Consider the following 26,029-nt stretch of genomic DNA (forward strand, 5'->3'; position numbering starts at 1 on the left):
CATAAAGCACTATGCCACTTATGCTGTTTAGTTTCAGGCACATGTGTGTGGTGATCAGAAGTGACTGAATAAAATGATAAAACTTTATTTTAGTAAAGACACCAGTGCTTTCCATCCAAGCCCCTGCCTTTGCAATAGCCCCAAGTAATGCTAACATTTTGGTCATGCATACTGCTAACCAGAAAATTAACTCTTAAAATAACTGCATAAGACAAGAAAAGCATAGATTTTGTTCATCTGTATTGTAATTTACCCTCCTAATATTATGCTGACAGCCCCAAGGACACCATTTCATTTCCAGTTGCCAAGTTCTCACCCTTACCCAAACTTTTATTGCTAAGAGCTCCTCTTTGTCATCACCGGAGAGCATTTAATCAATTAGAGTCCACGAATTGTGCAACGACTTCTATTCTAGTTCCCTCTTGAGCTCTTTTTTCAGCTTGTTGAGCGTACATTAGCACAGTTATTTTCATTCTGTAAAAACTCTTGCTGTGGATTTCATGGACTTATGTTGAATGTCACATGGCTTTTAGCTGTGCTACGCTATATACATGTCTAAAATATGACTTACATAGGTATAAACCTACAGAAATACATTACGTTTCTGCTGGAATTTCTTTCAATTTATGCTGCGAAACAATCTCCATTTACTATCAATACAGCAACAAATTAATTTTATGTGGATTTCTGCATAATACCGCTGCAATTACTGAGCTGATCATTGATCTAGTTACCTGAACTGACAACTGATTAGAGGGAACTACAATTATAGAAATTCAGAACATTAGAACCGTGGTCTGATTAATGCTTTGGGGGGGTGCAAAAATGTTCTCCTTGTGGCGAACATGAAATTGCCTACATACAGTGGCCTGTGAAAGTATTCACCCCAATGTTACGTGTTTTGCTACCACACAACCTGTAATTTCGCAGTTTTTTTCAAGGGTTTGCATCAGTTCATTAAAGAGCATGCCTACAACTGTGAACATTTGGTTTTTCTATTGTGAAGCAATGAACCTAATAGGCCAAAATAACTGAAAATTTCAGTGTATATAACTTCCTCCCTTCCCAAAAAAGGTCAGTACTTTGCAGAGCCTCCTTTTGCAGCAATTGCAGCTTTCCACATCTTGACACTGGGATTTTTGCCCATTTCTCAAGTATTTACCTTGGTGGCCAAAGAGTTAAATTTTAGTCTCATCTGACAACAGCATATTCCTCCATACATTTGGGAAGTCTAACATATGTTTTTTGATAAACTCAAAATGAGCTTTACAATTTTTGGTGCAAGTAAAAGCTTTTTTTTGCCCTGTCTTCCATAAAGGCCACCTCTATGGAGTGTACGGCTTATTGTGGTCATGTGGACAGATACTCCAGTGTTTCTTGGGAACTCTGCATCTGCTTCAGAATTACCTTTAGTCACTGTGCTGCCTCTCAGATTAATGCTCTCCTTGCCTGGGCTGGGAGTTTTGGTGGGTGATCCTCTCTTGGTAGGTTTGTTGTGGTACTATGTTCCTTCCATTTGATGATAATGGATTTCATGGTGATCATCAGAGATTGGGATAGTTTGTATATCCCAACCTTGACTTGTTCTTCTCAACAACTTTGTCCCTGAGTTGTTTGGTGATCTCCTTGGTCTTCATGGTGGTGTTTGGTTAGTGGAGTCTCTTGTTAATGGTGCTGCAGCCTCTGTGGCCTTTCAGAAAAGGTAAAGTGTATATGCTGACAGACATGTGACACTTAGATTGCACACGGGTGGACTAGCTGTCACTAAGGCTGGTTTCACATTTGCGTTATAACAACGCTGCGCATTGCGTTGGTAAGCCCCGCCCCGATCCGGCTCCCTGCCCGCCCCATCCAGGATCACCGCCTACTTTCGCTTTTGCACGCATGCGATCGGTGCACCCTATCTTTAGCATAGGGTGCGCAGATCATGCGCTGCCAGTGTGAAAGTAGCGTGCTGCGCACTTTTGACGGTGCGCCGTGCAGCATGCATTTCGGCGCGCACGGCGCACCGTCAAAAGTGCGCAGCACGCTACTTTCACACTGGCAGCGCATGATCTGCGCACCCTATGCTAAAGATAGGGTGCGCCGATCGCATGCGTGCAAAAGCGAAAGTAGGCGGTGATCCTGGATGGGGCGGGCAGGGAGCTGGATCGGGGCGGGGCTTACCAACGCAATGCGCAGCGTTGTTGTAATGCAAATGTGAAACCAGCCTAAGCATGTGACTTATGAAGATAATTGCTTGCGCTAGAATTTTTTAGTGGCTTAATCAAAAAAGGAGTGAATACATATGCAGATGCCAATTTTTAGCTATTTGTTCCCATAAATTTAATTTGTCTATATTTTTCTCACTTCACCAACTTAGACTATTTAGTGCTGATGCATCACACACAAATCAGATTACAAAAATATTTAAACACAGGTTGTAATGTAACAAAATAGGTAATAAGCCAAAGGGGTGAATACTTTTGTAAGCCTCTGTAGTTCTCTTTTCTGCATAGTAATACACAGGTTACATGTACACAACCGTGCTGCAGTGTCATACAGTTGTGCAGAGCTATAGCTTGACGAATATAGCCTGGAGAGGTCCCCAATTATTAAAACGTAACCTTTAATCAACCATTGAAAAGACAGAAATCACAAAAAAGACAAATAAAGTGGTTGTGCAAACCAGTGCTTATTAAAAAATGGTTTGGTCTCACCACTATTGACGGACATGCAATCCCGGCCTCCTTTCGGAAATACCTCGCCGGGAGATGGATCCAACCAGGGGAATGGGAGATATAACGGGAGAAAGGTGTAGGTATGTAATAATTTCCTAGACTCCCTGTAGTGCCCCAGTATTGCTCCTGTCCTAGGTAATGGTAGGGATTAACTTGTATGAATCCCAAACGAGATTCCTTAACTGATATCAATCCTTTAAGAAAGTGGGATACAAGACCAATATAATATGGTATCGTTAAGGAAAGGATAGGGGCAGCCAGAATGCTTAGGGTCACACTGTACTAGCAAATCAGACAAGCCATTGACAAAGCATAGTTCTTCCACAAAGGCAAAACATATTTCTAAGACTAAAGGCCCCTTTACATATAGCGATGCACCAGCGATCCCGACCACGATATGACCCGGTCAGGATCGCTGGTGCATCGCCAAATGGTCGCTAGTGAGCTGCCATACGGGCAGATCTCACAGCGATGCAGCAGCGGTCGGCGGTCGTACTTACCTTTCAGACGCGGCGAGGGTGTCCGTCTACCGCCTGTGTCCATGGCTCGCTCGTCGGCGCCAGCAGGAAGTCGACGACGAGAAATGGACCAGGCCGATCTTGCGCGATCAGCGATAGCCAGCGGGGGAGCCGGTCGGAGGTAAGTATCACATGTAGCGATATCGCTAGCAATATCACTGCTGCGTCCACAGAATCAGTGACGCTTTAGCGATATTGCTAGCGATATCGCTATGTGTAAAGGGCCCTTAAACCTTATAATGAGTTCTATCAATGACTGGGCTGCCAGAGTGCTCCGCAACTAATTCTTGTTTTCATTTTTATATTTGATTAACCACCTGCAGCAAACACTTCCATTATTCCTCTATCTCCAAATCTTAAGCTGCCTGAGGTAACACAGGGGATTTTACCAACCCGGTGCCTCTTTTCTCCATGTAATTTAAGGGGAGGACATAGACGAATAGTGAGCTAATTACTTGGAATTGATTTTAGCATTAACCTGGATTTCAATCCCTGCTAGAGCAGGATAAGAGGAAAAAAATCAAATGTTATTAAAGCTACACAATTAAAAGCAGAAGAAGATGAAACACATCTTGGGGGTACTGAGATCGCTAAACCTGACAATAAGAACAAAACGGATGGTGAATGATACAGGGAAAGAGAAGGATGACATTGGTAACATCCCTACACTTGTAGGAAGACACCTGGATACTTCTTTTTTTGCTTTTGCTAATAGACATATGCTATTGTTCAAGTCACTCAAGTGCACCATGATGATGTAGAAGCAGTGGTGTAGTGTGTGGGGCGTACAGGGAAGAGAGACATGGGTAAAAACCTCTAAAAGTCACAACAATAAAAAAGTGGCATCATCACTTTGCAGAGGAGGAGAGGGCTCAGTCATTCGGATTAGGTGAGTTTAAACTTTATTTCTGTAGTTTATGGCACAAAGGTGGCATTATTATTTTTTGAGGGGGTACTAAGGGGACATCATTACTTTTTAAGGGTGCATATGTCAGGTATGTCATAAAAGGGTTGAGGGGCACTATTACTGTATTTGGGGGATCAATAATTGATGTGCCCTGAGTGCTGACAATGCCTGCTATACCACTGTGTAGAGGCATTGAATTTTCCACATTTGTTCAAATTTTGGATAGATATATCAGAATATTAAAATTAATTGTTCAGAGAATATGAGCTCTGTTGCAACTGATAAATCTTTCCCTATACAATTATAATCTGGCAAAATATCACAAACTATGGGCAATACCGGGCAGTTGTATGTCAATATATTTTGCAACTGAAAGAGACAGATAATTTACATATGTACATTTTTATGCAGTAGTGATCAGCGATCTATGGGGACAAAGATTAAAAATGGAAAGGGGTCACTAATCTTTTACAATGCAAATGTGATTGCAGAATCGTAATATAAAACATATCTAAAATGCGTGGTAATTAAACCCTGATTTTAGGCAAACCTGGCTGCTATGAAAGGATTCTAGGACCTTATCTGAAGATGCTGAGGCAGCAGCTCTGGATGATTTTTCTGTGTCCTTCCGAAATTGTAATGTCCTCGATTAAGACTGAGGTATGCCTATGACTTACATAATTGTTAGTTTTCTTATAAGTCAATTTATAATTTTGCTCTTTGACATTCCTAGTTTTCCTAATCTTTTAGTACAAATGAGTGAAGGTGGCCATGCAATTTTTATAACTATTGGCTGAAAAGCCCACAGGTTTCCCTGCCAACCCTGCATACAAGGGCGCTCTTGGTTTGACCATTCTTGCCTATGTTCTTTAAAGGGCAAGAAAAGAAAGCAGCTGGTCATGACACTGGTAGAGTTTTATATCCTGCAAATTAAAAAAACAGTTGAAATAGGCTGAAATCCATCATGTCAGACCTTTTATTTCCCCCATAATATACACTGTCGGGGAGATGGAACATTAGCATACACATTAGAGAGTTAGGCAGTACCGCCAAAAACAGCGGCTTTGGTGATAGTTCTTCTAATGTGAATAACCACCTTCAGAACAGGTTTAGTGATAAGTGAATGGCTCCAAAGTCATCTCCAAATGGACCTTGTGAGCCAATTATCGTATTACAACTTTGTATTCTGGTGCTCTCTTTGGCCTGTCATCTATTTACTGCCACAATACAATCAGTGCACTTGAGAATGAAATAAGAACAACGTCATAAGGATAATTATTAGACCCCAACCATAAACTCAACACAAAACTAGTTTTTTTTTGCTCTTACCTTTAAAAATGAATCTAAGGAGCCATTTTCCATATACTCTGTAATTATCATGACTGGCTTGCCTGTAAAGAGTGGAAACATTTTACAAGATTACTCAACTTATCTTATCATACAGGTTAGGATAGGAATCTTCATGTATTTATGGAACAAATCAGCAAGAAATTTATTATACTGCTCTATACTACATTTTACAATATTCTGTAATATAGAAAAAATGGAACAGGAGAGACGAGAAATGTTGTTTTCTTTTTTTTTCCACAAATATGCATTAAAGCTTATTTAATTTAGCCTCTATCAATCCATGATCAGCTGCCATTTCATTTTATGGGGCTGTAATATCGGCCATTATTGTTGGAGGTTTCAATGAAAATTCTTAGATTTATTGGCATCTGTCATAAGGGAACCCTCTGTATGAGTAGTAATGTCCATAGACCCTAAAAAGGCTTATTAAAAGAAGTTGTTTTCATGCCACAACTACTCTAACACCACAAAAGACAGACTTCGGCCATGGGAACATGTTCAGTATAAGGTCAGTATTTTACCTCAGTATTTGTAAGTCACAACCAGGAGAGGGACAATCAGAGAGAAAGTATAATAGAAACAAGTCACCACTTCTGCATTTTTCACCCACTCCTCATTTTGGCTTACAAATACTGAGGTAAAATACTGACCAAATATGAACATGTGAACATGGCCTCAAAGACTTGGAATGACCCTCAATACAGGTTATTAAAGTGGATGTCCACTAGAGGGGCAGTGCCGTCAGAACTGCTTAAAAGAAATATGTCACCTAATTTTTGCCCTATTAGCTGCGGCCACCACCATCAGGGGCTTATCTACAGCATTCTATAATGCTGTAGATAAGACCCCGATGTAACCTGAAAGATGAGAAAAACAAGTTAGATTATACTCACCGGGGGGGCGGGGGCGATTGTGGTGGATGTCGCGGTCCGGTCTGATGCCTCCCATCTTCATGCGATCACGTCCCCCTTCTTACTTCTGCCGTGGCTCCTGCGCAGGCGTACTTTATCTGACCTGTTGAGGGCAGAGAACAGCACTGCAGTGCGCAGGCACCTGGAAAAGTCAGAGAGATCCGGTGCCTGCCGGACCGCGACACCCATCGGACTGGACCGGACGCCGGAGTATAATCTAATTGTTTTTCATATCTTTCAGGTTTCATCGGGGGCTTATCTACAGCATTGTAGAATGCTGTAGATAAGCCCCTGATGGCGGTGGCTGCAGCTAACAGGGCAAAAAATAGGTGACAGATTCCCTTTAAGTGTCACGCACAACATAAAACCCCCCCAGATCCTCAACTTCCAGACAGGCACACAAAACAATGTCACATGACCTCCTGGAATTGCAGCATTAATGCAGGAATTCTGCTGGTACTGTAGGCTTGTATTATGTGACAACCGCTTTAATCAGTTATGAAGAGACTGTCAAGTTGTGGACCAGGGCTTTAAAATACTTGAAAGAATACTAATCATCAATCCGAGACGTCAATAGTAACATAGTAACATAGTAACATAGTTATTAAGGTTGAAGGGAGACTTTAAGTCCATCTAGTTCAACCCATATCCTATCCTAACTTGCCCTAACACGTTGATCCAGAGGAAGGCAAAAAACCCCATGTGGCAACAGTAAGCTTCACATTGGGGAAAAAAATTCCTTCCCGACTCCACATACGGCAATCAGACTAGCTCCCTGGATCAACGCAATATTAAGGAAACTAGTGTATATACCCTGTAATATTATACTTTTCAAGAAAGGCATCCAGTCCCTTCATTTTAGTAGTGAATCACTCATTACAACATCATATGGCAGAGAGTTCCATAGTCTCACTGCTCTTACAGTAAAGAATCCGCGTCTGTGAGTATGCTTAAACCTTCTTTCCTCCAGACGTAGAGGATGCCCCCTTGTCCCCGTCACAGGTCTAAGAGTAAAAAGATCATTAGAAAGGTCTTTGTATTGTCCCCACATATATTTATACATTGTAATAAGATCACCCCTAAGCCTTCGATTCTCCAAACTAAATAACCCCAAGTGTAATAACCTGTCTTGGTATTGCAGACCCCCTAGTTCCCTAATAACCTTGGTCGCTCTTCTCTGCACCCACTCCAGTTCAGCTATGTCTTTCTTATACAACGGAGACCAGAACTGTACACAGTATTCTAAGTGTGGTCGCACTAGTGACTTATATAGAGGTAAAATTATGTTCTCCTCATGAGCATCTATGCCTCTTTTAATGCATCCCATTATTTTATTTGCCTTTGCAGCAGCTGCTTGACTCTGGCCACTAAATGTGAGTTTGTCGTCCACCCATACACCCAGTTCTTTTTCAGTGACTGTTTTGCACAGTGTTTTACAATTAAGCACATAATTATACAACTTGTTCGTTCTACCCAAGTGCATGACCTTACATTTATCCCCATTAAAGCTCATTTGCCATTTATCAGCCCAAGCTTCTAGTTTACATAAATCCTCCTGTAATATAAAATTGTCCTCCTCTGTATTAATTACCCTGCAGAGTTTAGTGTCATCTGCAAATATTGAAATTCTACACTCTATGCCCCCTACAAGGTCATTAATAAATATGTTAAAAAGAAGCGGGCCCAAAACTGACCCCTGTGGTACCCCACTGCTAACCGTGACCCAGTCCGAGTGTGCTCCATTAATAACCACCCTTTGTTTCCTATCCCTGAGCCAGCTCTTAACCCACCTACACATATTTTCCCCTATCCCCACTGTTCTCATTTTATGTATCAACCTTTTGTGTGGCACCGTATCAAAAGCTTTTGAAAAGTCCATGTACACCACGTCCACTGCATTCCCTTGGTCCAGTCCGGAACTTACCTCTTCATAAAAGCTTATCAGATTAGTCTGACAGGAACGGTCTCTTGTAAACCCATGTTGATATTGGGTCATAAGGTTATTCTTCTCCAGATACTCCAGTATAGTATCTCTTAGAAAACCCTCCAGGATTTTACCCACAGTTGAGGTTAAACTTACTGGCCTATAATTTCCAAGTTCAGTTTTTGTCCCCTTTTTGAATATTGGCACCACATTTGCTATACGCCAGTCCTGTGGTACAGACCCTGTTATTATGGAATCTTTAAAGATTAAAAATAGTGGTCTATCTATGACTGTGCTTAATTCCTGCAGTACACGGGGGTGTATCCCATCCGGGCCCGGGGATTTGTCAATTTTAGTGATTTTTAGACGCCGCCGTACTTCCTGCTGGGTTAAGCAGGTGACATTTAATGGAGAATTTTTATCCCTGATCATGTTATCCGTCATGGGATTTTCTTGTGTAAATACTGTTGAAAAAAAGTCATTTAGCATATTGGCTTTTTCCTCATCCTCATCCATTTCACCCAGACTATTTTTAAGGGGACCAACACTATCATTTTTTAGCTTCTTACTATTTATGTAGTTAAAGAATATTTTGGGATTATTTTTACTTTCTCTGGCAATGAGTCTCTCTGTCTCAATCTTTGCTGTCTTGATTTGCTTTTTACAGAATTTATTTAATCTTCTGTATTTATTTAATGCCTCATCACTACCTACTTGCTTTAATTCTCTAAATGCTTTATTTGTATCTCTTATTGCGCCCCTTACAGCTCTATTTAGCCATAGTGGTTTCCTCCTATTTCTCGCATGTTTATTCCCATACGGTATATATATATATATATATATGTGCACAGGTCCTATTCAGGATGCTAATAAACGTCTCCCATTTTCTTTGTGTATTTTTATGTCTCAGGATATCGTCCCAGTTAATTGCACCAAGATCATCTCTCATCCGTTGGAAATTTGCCTTCCTAAAGTTTAGTGTCCTTGTAACCCCTCTACTACACATCTTATTAAAGGATACATGAAAACTTATTAATTTGTGATCACTATTACCCAAGTGACCCTCAACCCTTACATTTGATATGCGGTCTGGCCTGTTGGTTAATATTAGGTCTAGCAGTGCCCCCCCTCTTGTTGGGTCCTGAACCAGTTGTGAAAGGTAATTGTCTCTCATCATTGTCAGAAACCTATTACCCTTGCTGGAACTGCAGGTTTCGGTTCCCCAATGTATTTCAGGGTAGTTGAAGTCCCCCATAATAATGACTTCTCCTTGAGTCGCTGCTTCATCTATTTGCTTTATGAGGATATTCTCTGTAGCTTCCATTATTTTTGGAGATTTATAACAAACCCCTATCAGTAATTTATTATTTTTCCCCCCTCCCCTTATCTCTACCCACAGGGACTCTACATTTTCATTAGATTCATATATATTATCACGAAGGATGGGTTTTAAGGATGATTTTACATATAAACACACGCCTCCCCCTCGCTTATTTGTTCGGTCATTTCTGAACAGACTATAGCCCTGTAAATTAACAGCCCAGTCATGGCTCTCGTCCAGCCATGTCTCAGATATCCCCACCATGTCATAATTATGTTCCAACAACATTAACTCCAATTCCTCCATTTTGTTGGTGAGACTTCTGGCATTAGTATACATGCACTTTATGTATCTCTCTGTACCTCTATTCTTTCTTAAATTATTAACTGTTCTAACCCCACCCCCCATGCCACCTCCACCCCCAATAAGCGCTTGTTTAGTTTCATTTACATGTACCAATTGTAAGGGATGCACAGGCTGATGCGACCCCTGACTCTGCTGATGTTTTTCACTACTGTAGCAGGTGCTCAGCTGTATCAGGAACCCCAGATGTGAGGCATTCACAAGAGATAATTCAGTCCATTTTACAAAAATAAAGTGAACTTTACTTTTAAAACTGATGGAACAAACAGCTCTGGCAAAAATTGAGAGACCACTGCAAAATTTTCAGTTTGTCTGATTTTACTCTTTATAGGTATATTTTTGAGTAAAATGTAAATTGCTCTTTTATTCTATAAACTACTGATAACATGTCTCCGAATTTTCAAGCACTAAATTTTGTATTTATTTTTTAGAAAATGAGAAATGGTCAAAATAACAAAAAAATTCAGTGCTTGCAGACCTCAAATAATGCTAAGAAAACAAGTTCATAATCATTTAGAAATAACAATACTAATGTTTTAACTCAGGAAGAGTTCAGAAATGAATATTTTGTGGAATAACCATGATTTTTAATCACAGCTTTCATGCGTCTTGGCATACTTTCCACCAGTCTTTCACACTGCTTTTGGGTGACCTTATCCCACTCCTGGTACAAAAATGTAAGCAGTTCTTCTTTGTTTTATGGCTTGTGACTATCCATCTTCCTCTTAATTACATTCCAGAGGTTTTTCAATGGGGTTCAGGTCTGGAGTTTGGGCTGGCCATGACAGGGATTTGATGTGGTAGTCCTTCATCCACACATTGATTGACTTAGCTGTGTGGCATGGCGCATTGTCCTGCTGGAAAAAACAGTCCTCAGAGATGGGGAACATTGCCTGAGCAGAAGGAATCAACTGTTTTTCCAGGATAACCTTGTATGCGGCTTGATTCATACGTCCTTCGCAAAGATTAACCTGCCCAATTCCAGCCTTGCTGAAGAATCCCCAGATCATCACTGATCCTCCACTAAATTTCACAGTGGGTGCAAGACACTGTGACTTGTATGCCTCTCCAGGTCTTCGTCTAACCATTAGATGACCAGGTGTTGGGCAAAGCTGAAAATTAGACTCATCAGAGAAGATTACCTTACTCCAGTCCTCTATGGTCCAATCCTTATGGTCTTTGGCAAGCTTCAGTCCTGGCTCTCCTTTGCTTCTCATTGATGAAAGGCTTTTTATAGCTTTACATGACTTGAGCCCTGCCTCTAGGAGCCTGTTACGAACTGTTTTTGATGTGCACTTCACCCCAGCTGCCACTTGCCATTCCTTTTGTAAGTCACTTGATGTCATCCTGCGGTTGCTGAGTGACATTCGAATAAGATGATGATCATCCCGGTCAATGGAGAGTCATTTTCGCCCTCTGCCGGTCTGTAGCTTTGTTGTCCCCAATCTCTGCTGCTTGACCTAGTTGTAATGGAATACCGTCTTAGAAATTTTTTTAGGATGCACTCAACATGACGCTCACTGTATCACTCTGCTAATAAAGCCAGAATTGAGCCCTTCTTTTCCTCACTCAATACTTTTCTTTTTAACTCCTTTGGCATGGTTAAAAGTTACTTTTTCATTCCTATTACTTTTCGGATATTACTAGCACTTGTTTTGCCATCCAGCTTGTCCTACTGCAAGAGGATTGTGAACACCACAGCAGGGTTTTTTATACTTTCCTTCATTAAATACGATTTGGTTCAGGTAATCAGAAGCACATTAAGTAAAATGAGGTGTACTCTGGTTGGAATTCAACTGACACTGGAATGGAATGGTTGTCAGACATGTAGAGAAGCTGATTTTTATAAAACTGTGCAGTGGTTTCTTAATTTTTGCCAGAGCTATATGGACAGTAGGTGGCAGGTACAGTACAAAACTTGTATTTCACTTCTGTTATACACAGAGGCACAAACATATCAGTTTCACATGGCAGAACACAATTTGTTCACATTTCAGCAATACAACATGCCTGAATTGAATTCTTGATTCAACTGTCCTTCACCAACCACAGGGCACTTCTGTATGATGCCCGTGTCCCAGTCTGGAAAGTTCATTATCTCTTCCCTATATTCCCAGGTCTGGCCTACAAGCTGCTTCTTCAGTCCCACTTCCCTAACTGTCTAAGGTCACGAAAAACTCAAAGATCTACCTTGTGGGATCCTGGCAGACCCCAATGCATCTGATCTCTCCTTCTGGCTGCTCCACTTTCTAGATGAAGATATTCTGGCTGTATTAAGATCCAGACTGCCACTGGTCCACTTACAAATGCAGGCTTGCCAACACAAAAATTTCCTTCTTTGCGCACACACACTCAGCTTGGGGCTAAATTCTTGTCTTTCTCTGCAAATTGCCTCTTCAGAGAAAAAGAGGACTTGAACTCTATAGCGCCACCTGTTGGTAGTAGCGATCCTACAAGTCACTCTCTGTTCACTCCAAACTAGTTATGGGTCATTCATGAACAATCCAGTTCAAAGAGTCAGCTCCCTGCTGTTAACAATGGGAGCCTGCACCCCAGTGAGAAGCACTAAATTCTGTGAATGGCTCTCACTGGGGGTAAAATGACGGTGTTCGGCAGTCAAAACTCTGCCCCCACTGCCAAAACATGCCTACGCAGCTATTTCATTGTTTGGCTGCAGGTAGGCGAGGTTTCATTTGCAGATGTGTTGGGTTTTATCTGCATTAGTTTCATCTTATACGTAGGGTGAACACATATTTAATAGAGATCAATTTAGCATTGAAAAGAACTGTCTCTCTGTGGTGATCGGAGGCAAGTGACCACCAAAAAGAGCTGGACTGCCCATTATTACTTGAAACTACTGACTAGCGCTAATTAAGAAGCAACGCTCTTCTTACTCACAAAATTTCTCCTACCATCTGGACTGGCCAACTGTGACCCCTAAGCATTTGTAGGAATGTTCGATCTGGCAGTTATTTTAATGTGTGAAAGACCCACAGATATACCTCAACAGAAATGCTGAAGTGTTTGCTGCACTTCAAAAATGGGTGAGCCACCGCATTTCATCTTTTGCATTGCAGACATCTGCAGGATTAATTGACATATCTGCACTAGTTAATGTACACAATGGATATTTTTCACAGATTTTGCCTAATATTTCTTCGAATCATATGCACAAAGCTGGCGATGTGAATCACTGCGGATTTTCCATCTTAAAAGTCCAAATGAAAAAATTTGCTGCATTAAGAGTACAAGAGCATGTACCTTTAAAGGGTGTACAAAGTTTACAGGAGAGGTAATAGCGTAGTGTCTGCTGAAGGTCTTAGCACCTAGACCACCACCAATATCAAGAGTTCCCTATTTGAATGAAGTGGTGGTGAAGCACAAGCACTGTCTATGAAATGTCAGTCACCAGGCTTTAATGACTGCCATGCCATACAAACACCAGACTCTTCATCATCATTCTTGTGATTGGCGGAAGTACAGCACATTGACAAGTTTAGAAAGGTGATGACTTGTCATCTTGATACAATTCCTTAAAGGGGTTGTCAGGGACTTTAACATTGGTGGCCTATCCTTGGGGTAGATCATCAATGACTGATCGTTGGGGGTGCGCCACCCGGCACCACTGTCGATCAGCTGTTCCCAATGTTGGTAGCAGCTGGAGCTGCTCAATTACGGAGCTGCACAGCTTCATTGATGGAATAATGACCGAAGTCTTGTGCTGTACATCCACATCCAATTGGAGGAGTATGTGTAGTACCCGCCTGAGGCCACTAAACAATCAATGGAGCTGCACTATGAAGCTCCATAACTGAGCAGTTCTGGACCCCGACGACACTGCGAACAGATGAACAATGTGGGTACTGGGTGTCACACCCCCACAGATCAGACATTGATAATCTATCCTAAGAATGTTGCAGTCACGGACAACCCCTTTAATTAATATATTTCTAGTAGCAGGCAAATGGATTTCAGACTTTTAATATACTTATTTTACTTACTTATTTAGAGCCATCAGGTTGCATAGCGCTTTACAGGCTTTATCATTCTATAGCTGCTCAGGCTTAAACCTCTACACCAATTTTCATTCATTCCTCGTAAAGTTTAAAATACTTCCGAAACTTTAAACGTCCCATCCTTTTCTGCTAAGAACATCATTTCACTATCCATACAAAAAGAGGCCGTGGATGTGCATTATACATGCGCCCTATGGACGGGCATGTTATTTAGGAATCATCACGTAATTATGGTTCATGACTTCATTTGGTCCATTTCTCTAAACAGCACCATTTACCAGCTAATAGCTAATCCTGTAATGTTCAGCCAATGTGTGTGAAATTAGTGATACCTGCTAATTGATCAGGCACTTTTCCCAGCAGTGTCCCGGACAGATGGACACGCAGCTAATGGTTATGTGCTTCATGAGAGTAACACTTAAGATTTTAGTAGAACATCAGCCCCGCGGTAAGACGCTTCTTTTAATGATTCCCATCAAGCTGAAGGTCTAATTACTGACATTAGGATAAGACAATCACTGAGTATAGATTCCCACCACTAATTGTAAAACAGATAGTGAAATAGACATCCTCATTAGTCTGTGCAATCACTGTAAATGATATTGTATTCATTTACATATCCAATTAACTAATCCTTCATCAATTTGTTATGGACAGTGCAGGAAATCATGCGCTTTAACCTGTAGGAGCACTCTGATATCTCAAAAATGGATTTGAAAATAAGCTTCACTGGGTTTCCTAATGTCGGATTATTCAACTGGCAAGATTGGTCCTAAACTTTTTCTTCCTGTTTGTTGAAATGTTTTAGATTATGAAATATATTTTACTAAAATATTCAGAATTGAGAGTCCTCGGTAGCTGATACCTTTTAATGGCTAACTGAAAAGATGGTAACACATTGCAAGCTTTCGAGACTACTCAGGTCTCTTCATCAGGCATAGACTAATACAACATCTGTATTGTATTAGTCTATGCCTGATGAAGAGACCTGAGTAGTCTCGAAAGCTTGCAATGTGTTACCATCTTTTCAGTTAGCCATTAAAAGGTATCAACCACTGAGGACTCTCAATTCTGAATATTTTTCTATCTACTGGCTAACATGGTACAAAGATATACTATATCTTTCCTGTATCATATTTTACTAGTACTTTATCAAGTATATACACAGGACAAAGCTCCACATTAGCATTGATACATATACCTACACCCATATTAACATCCATTAACCCTGTAGAAAATCGCTTTTGGAAAAGATAGGGTTCTCAAGTATTATAGCAATTCATATTCTCACTGGCAATTGGTGTGGATAATTAGGGTGGTTTCAAGACAAAGTGTTTTATAGAAAAAATGCTGTTTATTTCTTGCATTTTTTCTGCCAGCTTTTTAATTCTTTTTTTTTCAGCAAAAAATGCTACAGCCATTAGGGCAATAATAGAAAAACAATAAACTGTGTATTTTTTGTGGGTTTTATTTTAAACTAATCCATTTTTTGGAAACTTTGAAATCTTTTTTTTTTTTTTTCAAAAAGTCTCTAAGGCCTGTTTCACACTTGCTTTTTTTTGCAGCTCGTTTTTCCCGCAAAAAACGGATTGAAAAAACGCATACAAAAGCATACAACTGCTGCGTTTTTTTCAAGCATTTTTATGAGCATGCATGAAAAAAACGCAGCGTTTTTATGCGTTTGTAGTGCGTTTTTACCGCGTTTGCGTTTTTTTCCAACATTAGGTGGCCCCTCACACTAACCCAAACCATGACTTTACTAACCCTAACCCTGACCCTAACCCTAACCCTAACCCTGACCCTAACCCTAACCCTTAACCAAACCATACTTAACCCTAACCCAAACCCTAAACCCTAACTAACCCTGACCTTAACCCTGACCCTAACCCTAACCCTAACTAACCCTAACCCTAACCCTAACCCTGACCCTAACCCTAACCCTAACCCTAACCCTGACCCTAACCCTTAACCAAACCATACTTAACCCTAACCCAAACCCTAAACCCTAACTAACCCTAACCCTGACCTTAACCCTGACCCTAACCCTAACCCTAACCCTAACCCTGACCCTAACCCTAACCCTGACCCTAACCCTTAACCAAACCATACTTAACCCTAACCCAAACCCTAAACCCTAACTAACCCTAACCCTGACCTTAACCCTGACCCTAACCCTAACCCTAACCCTAACCATAACCCTGACCCTAACCCTGACCCTAACCCTGACCCTAACCCTAACCCTGACCCTAACCCTTAACCAAACCATACTTAACCCTAACCCTGACCCTAACCCTAACCCTGACCCTAACCCTTAACCAAACCATACTTAACCCTAACCCAAACCCTAACTAACCTTAACCCTAACCCTAACCCTAACCCTAACCCTGACCCTAACCCTTAACCAAACCATACTTAACCCTAACCCAAACCCTAACTAACCTTAACCCTAACCCTAACCCTAACCCTGACCCTAACCCTTAACCAAACCATACTTAACCCTAACCCTGACCCTAACCCTTAACCAAACCATACTTAACCCTAACCCTGACCCTAACCCTAACCCTAACCCTGACCCTAACCCTTAACCAAACCATACTTAACCCTAACCCTGACCCTAACCCCAACCCTAACCCTGACCCTGACCCTAACCCTAACCCTAAACCCCCTTAACTAACCCTAACTCTAACCCAAACCCCTAAATTCCATGGTTAACAAAAAAAAACGCATGTGCAAAAAACCGCATACATGAGCATGCCAGTGCGCATGTATGCGCATCCATAGGCTATAATGGCCATTTTTAGCGCAAAACGTGCGCATACGTGCGCATGCGCTTTTTTGCAGGGCCAAAAAATGCAACATGCTGCGTCTGGAAAATACAAACGCACACCCCAAAAAAACGCAGAGCATGAAAATCGCATACGTGCGCTTACCAGCGCGCAGGTATGCGCACCCATGTTAAATATAGGGGAAAAAACGCATGCGCACGTATGCGTTTTTTTCCAGCGCAAAAAAACGCAAATGTGAAACCAGCCTAAGCTCCAGGTAACATTTTTTTAGTCATTTTGATAAGCTTCTCTATGCTAAAAAAAAGTCTTCAACAGAATTGGATTTGTTCTGAAAGATGTAGATAATTTTTGGACTATTTTTTAATGTTAAAAAGCTTGAAAAGTCTATTAGTGCACTGTGTTATTAAATGGACTGTTGGTTACCATCCATTTCTACTGTGGGTTCACATTGATATTGCTAAGCTCTATCACACATCCGTATAAAACACGTATGTGAAAAAATGGTACCAGTGTCATCAGTGCTTTCCATCATTGTCTCATCTGTGTGTCCATTTTTACCATCAGTGTTTTTCTGGTATGGGTCAAGAAAAAAAAACCTGAAAAATAAAGTTAACCAGCAAAATTGATGGATTTCTATGCCACCAAGTGTTCCAGTATATTATATGTCTAATGAAATGGTGTTATTTATATGGTGTCAAATAAGTTATGAGTTATGACATTTGGAAAGCAGAAAATTTCCAAATAAATGTAAAATAGTTATTTCAGGAAGAGGTTAAGAATTAAAAGGTTAAGAATTTCAGTCCATGTTACATATAGTAGGACGGATATTGAATTTCATGAATAGTCTATGATTATGATTGAACAATATGGCGGCGAGTTTGATCATTGCAGTGTTTATCTTGCATATCTGCCACTACCAGTAACCGTTGGGCTCTAGAGACTAGAAGGGCCCCAAAGTTCCCTTTGTCCCATAGGAAAGGACTATTATTATTAAAGTCCAGTGATAGTTGAGGGTCCTTTAGGCAATTTTGCTTTTGGGCCTACAAACTTCAAGTTACGCCTCTGGTCATTGCCTACAAGACTTTATATGAACTCTTTTCTTGTAGCTTTGGGTAAAGCGGTAGCACAAGAATGAAGCAGGAAACATTTTCAAGAGAATTCAATTCTATGGATGTAATGGAAAACATTGTAATTGTGCTGCTCTGTGACTACATAAATCACACAATGTAGTGATGGACCTGACAACGTCTCACGTCGTAGACTGGAGTTAACTAAGGAAGAACAGCCGGGGAAGGCAATAATAATGCGACAAAGGTTTCCTACAGCAGAAGATTAGCTGGACATCTGACATCAGCCTAATGTGCACCAAATAAATGGCATTTCACATAATAAAATTGTACAGTAGTAAAACAAGTCTTCACATTCTCCTTTGTGTAGCGACATAGCTCTACGCTCTTCCATGTCTTCCGTCTTTATTACTGGGTGAGAGGCATCAGGTGTGAGCAGAGCAGGTTTTACCACAGCTCCATTTATAATGTTATATTAGACTGGGATTTACGTGTCCAGATAAAAGCTGTCAGACGTGATAAATGGTTCTCTTTACTGAATTGCAGATTGGCTAGTGAGTCGGTGCATGACAATTGGAGGTCCAGTAAGCACGTTGTACATCAAAGCCAAAGTTACAATGCTACCATTACTGCTAACATCATTCCTTGTATTATTTTCTGCTAGGTATATGGGATAAAAAACATCCATTTCCAAGGCCCCCAGAGTTTTGTAGCTTGTGAGTCACTTTAAAAAAAACTGGTCCCTGCACCGTCATTGAGACTCATTGCATATTGAAGGGAAAAAAATCTAATAAAAGTTCACAATTTAATCAGTAATGCGGTAACAGCGGTATCTTGTAATAATGATTGCATACCTCCCAACATTTCAAGAACAGATAGAGGAACAAATAGTTCTGAGCGCTATGCAATATTTGGCCATATGCCTTGACACACCCCAACCCATGTCCATTTACCATTTCTTTCTACCCTTGTAAAAGGAGATCTCAGTACTCGGTTTTGCCACCGGACTCAGGACCGGAGTGTGTGGCTGCTTATATTTCTATTAGCTGAGCACTCCAGTCCCGAATTCCGGCGGCAGTGCCCTGTATTGATGCGAGAGACTCGCGTGAGTTTCTCGCGTTGCAGTTGCAAGTGTGACCTTGGTCACAGTGAAAAAAAAATTCACATGCCTGAGACTGCATGGCGAAGACCCAAAACCGGGACTGTCCGCTCTATCTGGGACAGTTGGGATTAGAGATGAGCGGATCAATTCACGGATCTATGGTCCAGCGTCCAGGCCAGTGAGTAGCTGGACGAGAGGCCGCAAACCTCTTACCGTCCGATGCTGGCGTGACAACATCTGTGCACCCTGTTCATCTGTAGTTGAGACCTATAGATTTATTTTTTGCTCCTTCCTTCACAGTCGGAGCCACCAGTACTTTTTCATCTTTATGTAGCTTCACTATATGACATCTGTTTTTTTGATATCTGTAAGGCCATGTTCACAAGTAGCACAAATATTTATTTTCCACACCAAACTACACAATAACAATCTTCTCTGATTATTGCATTTTTGCTGCAATTGTATGCTTTTTCCTCCATATTTCATTCAATTTAGTGAAGATGTGAAGCTGCATTTTAAGTGCTTTTTATAGTAAAGAAAAGCTTTGCGTTTTTTTCATGTGTTTTTTTTAGAGTCCACATAGAAGCCTCTAAAGAAAAAAAAGCATCAAAACTGCACATTTCAGCATCGTCTTTAGACAAAAACGGGGCGCGGTTTTCATGAAATGTGGATGTGAAATCACATCCACTTTGCTTGGACCATTAAGCACAACATAATTTCTATGCAAAAAATGCAGCAGAAAAAACACAGCATTTACTCTGCATGTGAACACAGTCTAAATGTCTAAGCAAAGTGGAAGTGATTACGTGAAATCTACGCCTTCGTTGCGTGTAAAGACGCTGCTGTACTCTGCGGGTTTTCTCTATAGGCTTCCATGTGCAGCCTGAAAAATTGCAAGAAAAAAATAAACTCCGTTGCATTTTTAAGTGCAGAATCAAAACTTTTCAGTACTATTAAAAAGCACCAAAAATGTATCAAATATGAGGGAATATGCATAAAAGAAACACAATGAACCTGCAGTAATCAGAGAAGATGGATATTGCGTCATGTTTTGCAGACACCTGCAGAAAACGTGCAGAGAAAAAGCAGTAGAAAAGCAGCATTTACACTATGTGTGAATACGGCCTCAACATTACATTTTTATTACAATTTTTTATGGGTTTAATAAGAGAAAAATATCAATCCTGCCATTTTTTTACTCCATTAACTGATTCCCGTGACTATTCTGATTGCTGTGTTGTGAGTGTTACGATTACAAACAACTATATCCGTCTTATTTGCTGATTTTTAATATTTATTATTTAAAAAAAATTAAAACTGACATTATTATAATTGTTTTTCATTATTTTTTAGTAATTTTATAGGAAGAAAAAAAAATCTTGTTTATTCTCCCTTTAGAAAACAGATCAATAAAAATATCTCTAATTTGCCTGTGGAGTCAGAGCTTGCAATACAGATCAAGTATACAAAATTCTCTGAGTGACATCACCAGAGCCTCTAATGTTGAAGGTGGGTTTGAAACCTAGGGAGACTCATGAAAAAAGACTAAATCATTAACTTTTTATTATTTTTGTAGTTTTATAGAAGCAAAAGAAATATGTTTTCTTCACCTCAGTATACAAATACAAAGAAATTCACTGCTGTATACAATGCACAGGTATAATCTGCTTCTGGGTTCATTGCATGCAGTAAAGCTCAAGATTACCACATTCTCCTGTTTATTAATATGGCTTGTGTCTCATAGCTAGAGCTGCTGAGAACATGGAGACATGAGATCAAGTCCTGGGGAATATCTGTCCATGCAGATAGATGCATTCATGCCCCTTGAGGAGGAGCCATGGTGTGATGAAAATGTCAGAGAGTAGTGAGTGATAGAAGCTGTGACTGTGCCCTCAAATAGGGCCAGTCGAGTTGAATCTGGGATGGTTGGGAGCTACGGAGATTGTATAACAGGGCCAGCCTGCAACTGCTGTAACAGGTCAGTGTGCTCTAGTAACCTTATACTAGAGCCAACATGTAAAAGTAAGGCTATGTTCACACATTGCTGGAAAAATCAGCTACAGACTTGATCACAAATCTGTGTGAAAACCGCAGACAGAACCAGATTTGGTTGCGGATACTTCCCCGTGATCCATCGTAATGCCTTAAATGGGGTGAAATCCGCAATGAAAATCTGCACAAGAATGAGCATGCTGCTGACTTGAAACCTGCATCATGCTTTCATTTTCCTGCATTTTTTTCTGCAATATGTGAATGGGATTTTGAAATTTTAATTTATTTGTACTGCAATGTAAATTGCTGCAGATTTGAAGTTCAGATTCCACACAGCAAATACATAACACATCTGTGATGAACGAACATGGACTAACTCTATACTAGAGCTGCTTGACTAACTCAATATTAGAGTGATATGATATCAGAGTGAATATAAAACAGTAACACTGTATTATAGGGGTCAGCCCCTGTCAAGAACTGAATTACAATGTGACTTTGGGACACGATGCTCCCCTCTTATTAGTGTATCCTTGGACTAGCCCTTTTTTCCCCCTGCAGTTTTCTGTGTGTTGGTTTTAAAAAGATGCAAGAAATGTCTGTTCAGGAAGAGAAGAGGCAAACTCCTGCCTGGGTGACAGAGAAAGGACAATAAGTATGTTCTGAACCTGAGAGACTGGTAAAAGATCTAATGGCTTCAAGCGAGAAGAGAGTGCCCGATTACCACAGGATCGATTATCAGGACAGTCAGAAGCAAAGAGCCACATCGCAGAGCTAAGCTGGTTCTCCCTGAGCACCTGTAACCTGAGAGAGAAAACAATGTTATGGTACCAGTAATCCTTCAGCATTGAAAGTGGAAACAAGATTTGCCTGAACCCAGAAGAAGACAGGTCCGTTGACCTGAAGGAAGAGCTCAACACAGCAAACTCTGCTCCACTACATCGGTACAAAGCAGAAGCTATCAAACTTTCTCCTAAGCGTTACAGGACTGTAAGTGTGACACCAGTGTTCAACTGTATTAGGGTGTAGAGCAGGGTTCTTTAGCTAATGTGCTGTAACAGCGAAGCCCGATTATCAGAAGTAGAAAGTTAGGAGAGAGTAGTTTATGGAAATTGTTTACACTGTTTGTATTGATCATTGCATTGTCATAGATGGAGCGCAGCGTGTGTGTCATGCTCCGGCTATCTCTCCTTGTGTTAGGCATCGGGTTCCTGTTGCTGCACAGTGGGAATCCCAAGCCCTGCTCCCGGCGGTCTCCCATTCCTCCCCTGCTGCAGAGGAGGTTGCTCAGCAAACTCGTCGGTCCCGGCACTCTGCCCAGACCACCTCTGTGGGTTTGCTTGCTGCTGCCACTTCTGGCACAGCTATGGCAATGCAGGCTGCTCAGCAGCGAGATTCTCCAGGGACTAAGTCCTCATGTCGGGCCACTGAGCATGCCCGTGGAGTGATCTCCCATTGGAGATCGAAGGTCACGTGCTCAGGTCCTGCTCCTGTTCGGATTGGCCCATCCGAGAAGCCAGGAAGGTCCCGGACGCTCGCGGCTATAAAAGGTTCGCATGGCTGCTTGGCCATGCGCTACGATACTCTGTATTTTCAGACCATGAGGAGTGAGTGATGTATGCACGTATGAATGTCTCTGGTGACTGACACATTATGAAACCCCTACCCTTGGTACGCATGTGTTGTGCAGCCTAGCCTGCTAGCGCCCAGGCTTAGGTGTAGGTAGGGCAGAGTCAGAGTCAGGCATTAGTCCCCATCAGTGACTCGGCAAGCCACAGTGCACGTGCTCCACACTCCGTAGCCAGCGTCTATAGCGGCGTTCGCGGCAGCAACGCCGTGCGCTCAGAGGGCCTAGAGGAACTCTAACCCTGTGTCCTTGGGGTAGAGTTCTGTGGCCGCTTTCTGTGCGCTTTTTGGCCGGGCTCTGTGAGCTAAACAGGCTCCGGTATTTGCGCTCAGCGGCTGTGCGGCTCTGTGAGTCAATAGAGTTCGCTCCTGTTCACACTGGGTGACGTAACCCACGTGTGACTGTTTTCACGCCGCTCTATTCTTCCGCCATTACCTAGCGGCAGTGTACCACCTCTTCACGGTGGACCACGGGCTGCGAACGCACCTATTATTTATAATTTGGTGTGTTCCGCCAGCCCTAACACCTTGTATCCATTATTGCTATTTTCATTACAAGAACTGTTAATCTTATTTTTCGCATATAATCCTCTATCTTTCAATAAAGCTGGTGTTTAGGTTCTGCTTCTTGTACCGTATTTGAGCCCTGCCTTATAGTGTCATTCAGTCACTGCTACAATATCACAGCCAGTCTATAAGAGTAACCTTATAAAAGAGCCTGTAACAGTAACTCTATAAAAGAGTTGGCCTACAACAGAACCAATCAGCAATAGTAATCCTATGACACAGTCAGCCTAAAACATAAACCCTGTGATAGAGTCAGCCTGTCCCAATATTCTGTCACGGAGTCTGGCTACAATAGTAAGCTCATAACAGAATTAGTCTGCACCAAAATCACTTTAAGGCCGGGGTCACACTAACCGACGCAAAATACAGTCAGTATTTTACATGCGTAATACGGATGACAGACCCCTAAACAGTGCTCCGTATGTCATCCGTAATCAAGGTGTGGTTGCGTATTTTGCGCATGTCAGCATCCGTATGTAATCCGTATGGCATCCGTATGGCGAGATTTTCTCGCAGGCTTGCAAAATGGACATATAATGGACCCCTATGACAGGGTTTCTAAAGACACCTGGTGCGTATTTCTCACAAGTCACATGTGTGGTCCGTGTGTAATCCGTATTTTTTGCGCACCCATAGACTTGCATTGGCGTATTACGGCCGTAGTACGCTGACAATCGCAGCATGCTGTGAGTGGCACGGAGCGTAGGATACTGAGGAGAAATATACGCCTGGTGCGAGTGACCCCATAGAAAATCATTGGTCCGTGTCTAATGCGTGCTTTTTGCGCCTCTCACTCTCCCGTATTCCTCGCCAGTGTGACTCCGGCCTTACAGAGCCAGATTACACCAGTAACTCTATAACAGAGCCAGTCTAAAACAGAAACCCTATAATAGTCAGTCTGTACCAAACAATGCAACAGAGCCAGCCTACACCACTAACCCTATAGCATAGTCAGCCTACACGAGTAACGATATAACACAGTCAGCCTGTAAAGTTTAAACTTTTAATCTAAATAACATGCTAGTTCCCTTTGGCAAGAGAAAAAGGATTCTCCACTCGCCTCAGTCAGAACTTAATACTGCTAACAGTTTGAGAAGTGTTTGAAGTGCGTTTGGTTTCTCAACTTTTTTCCTTACACCCACCAACTCCAACTGCATCTTTATTGATGTTGTACCATAACGCCATTATTATTTTAAAATGATCAAATAAAGACTTTACTTTTGTCCTTTAAGCTGGATTGCTCCCACTTTTTTTCCATACCAACAAGGATATTCATACAGGGCGGACATATCATTGCGGCAGCCGCACAGTGCCTCAAAAATTAAGGAGGCCCATTTCCACCTCCAAAGTAAGAGGCATTGTACATTTGTTGAGCTATTTGACTGCAATGGGCACATATACTGTTCTTGCACAGGGGCTCTCTTCTGTTTGTGTCTGTCACTGTATACCTATGTCGGTCCCACCATACTGAGGACAGTATGCAGTGTGCTAGAAGCGTTAGATGATCATCCATAGACAATATGGAAAGGAGTCTTCTGCTCACTGAGCAGATGCTCAATGGGATAGATGAGGGGGGGGATGCTAGGTTGGAGCTGCAGGACAATGAAGCAGCTAGCTGGGTGACAGTTAGAAGGCAGGGTAGAGGGAAGAGTGCCAGGGAGGCTAGTCCTGATCTGGCACACCCCAATAAGTTTGCTAAGTTGGCAGCTGAGGGGAGTGTTAGTGCAGGAGTAGCACTGCTGCAGCAAGGCATGTCCTCTGAAAGCCGGAGGAGTGTCTGCTCCAGCAAGGGGGGAAATAGGAGAGCAGGGCAGGCCAGACAGGTTCTGGTAGTGGGAGACTCAATTATTAGGGGAACAGATAGGGCAATCTGTCACAAAGACAGGGATCATTGAACGGTGTGCTGCCTAAAGCTGAAAATGAACTGAGGCTTGCAAGAGATGTCAAAAGCAATAATAAAGGATTTTGGGGATATGTCAAAAGTAAAAGAAAAGTCAAAGATGCTATAGGATTTTTACAGGATGAAAATGATGAAATGGTAAGACAGGATGTTGAGAAGGCTGAACTTTTAAATTCCTATTTTGCATCTGTTTTCTCTCAGAAAGGAAATGTAACATCATCTGTTCTTCACTGTTCTATTAAGGGAATAGAAGAATCCAGGATATCTATAAACAGAAAGATAGTGAGGAAACACTTAGCTAACGTAAATGAATTCAAGTCTCCAGGTCCAGATGAATTACACCCCAGAGTACTGAAGGAGATAGCAGAAGAAATTTTTGAACCCCTCTCCATAATCTTTGAAAATTCTTGGAGAACAGGAGAAGTGCCAGAAGACTGGAGAAGAGCAAATGTTGTTCCTATCTTCAAAAAGGGGAAGAAGGTGGACCCAGGCAACTATAGGCCGGTGAGTCTGACTTCTATACCAGGAAAGATCTTTGAACAAATTATTAAACAACATGTATGTCAATACCTGGATAAGAATGAAGTGATTAAACAGAGTCAGCATGGGTTTCTAACTAATAAGTCATGTCAGACTAACTTAATTTCCTTCTATGACGGTATCACTGATTGGGTGGATCAAGGAAATGCTGTAGATATAGTATATCTTGACTTCAGCAAAGCATTTGACAAAGTCTCTCATACAATCCTTATCGAAAAAATGACTAAGTATGGAATGGACAAGGCAACTGTTAGGTGGATTCATAACTGGCTTAGTGATCGGACCCAAAGAGTGGTCGTAAATGGCTGCACATCCAGTTGGAAGAATGTCTCAAGTGGGGTACCACAGGGCTCTGTCCTGGGCCCTGTATTGTTCAACATCTTTATCAACGATTTAGATGAAGGAATTGAGGGTAAACT

The 26,029-nt window shown here is 41.5% G+C and overlaps 1 protein-coding gene across 5 annotated transcripts in view; it reads right to left on the bottom strand.

Annotated features, from left to right (window-relative positions):
- LOC141091106 (ephrin type-A receptor 3-like) overlaps window positions 1-26,029 on the bottom strand; it is a 409,334-nt gene that overhangs the window by 47,513 nt on the left and 335,792 nt on the right. For all 5 annotated transcript variants that reach the window (XM_073576465.1, XM_073576466.1, XM_073576463.1 and 2 more), the window contains one exon: window positions 5,475-5,536. In XM_073576465.1, the coding sequence (XP_073432566.1) occupies window positions 5,475-5,536 (62 nt within the window). The remainder of the gene's footprint in view (window positions 1-5,474; window positions 5,537-26,029) is intronic.

Source organism: Dendrobates tinctorius, unplaced genomic scaffold (genome assembly GCF_039654945.1).
Source record: "Dendrobates tinctorius isolate UK_male_01 unplaced genomic scaffold, ASM3965494v1 ptg000049l, whole genome shotgun sequence".
NCBI lineage: Eukaryota > Metazoa > Chordata > Amphibia > Anura > Dendrobatidae > Dendrobates > Dendrobates tinctorius.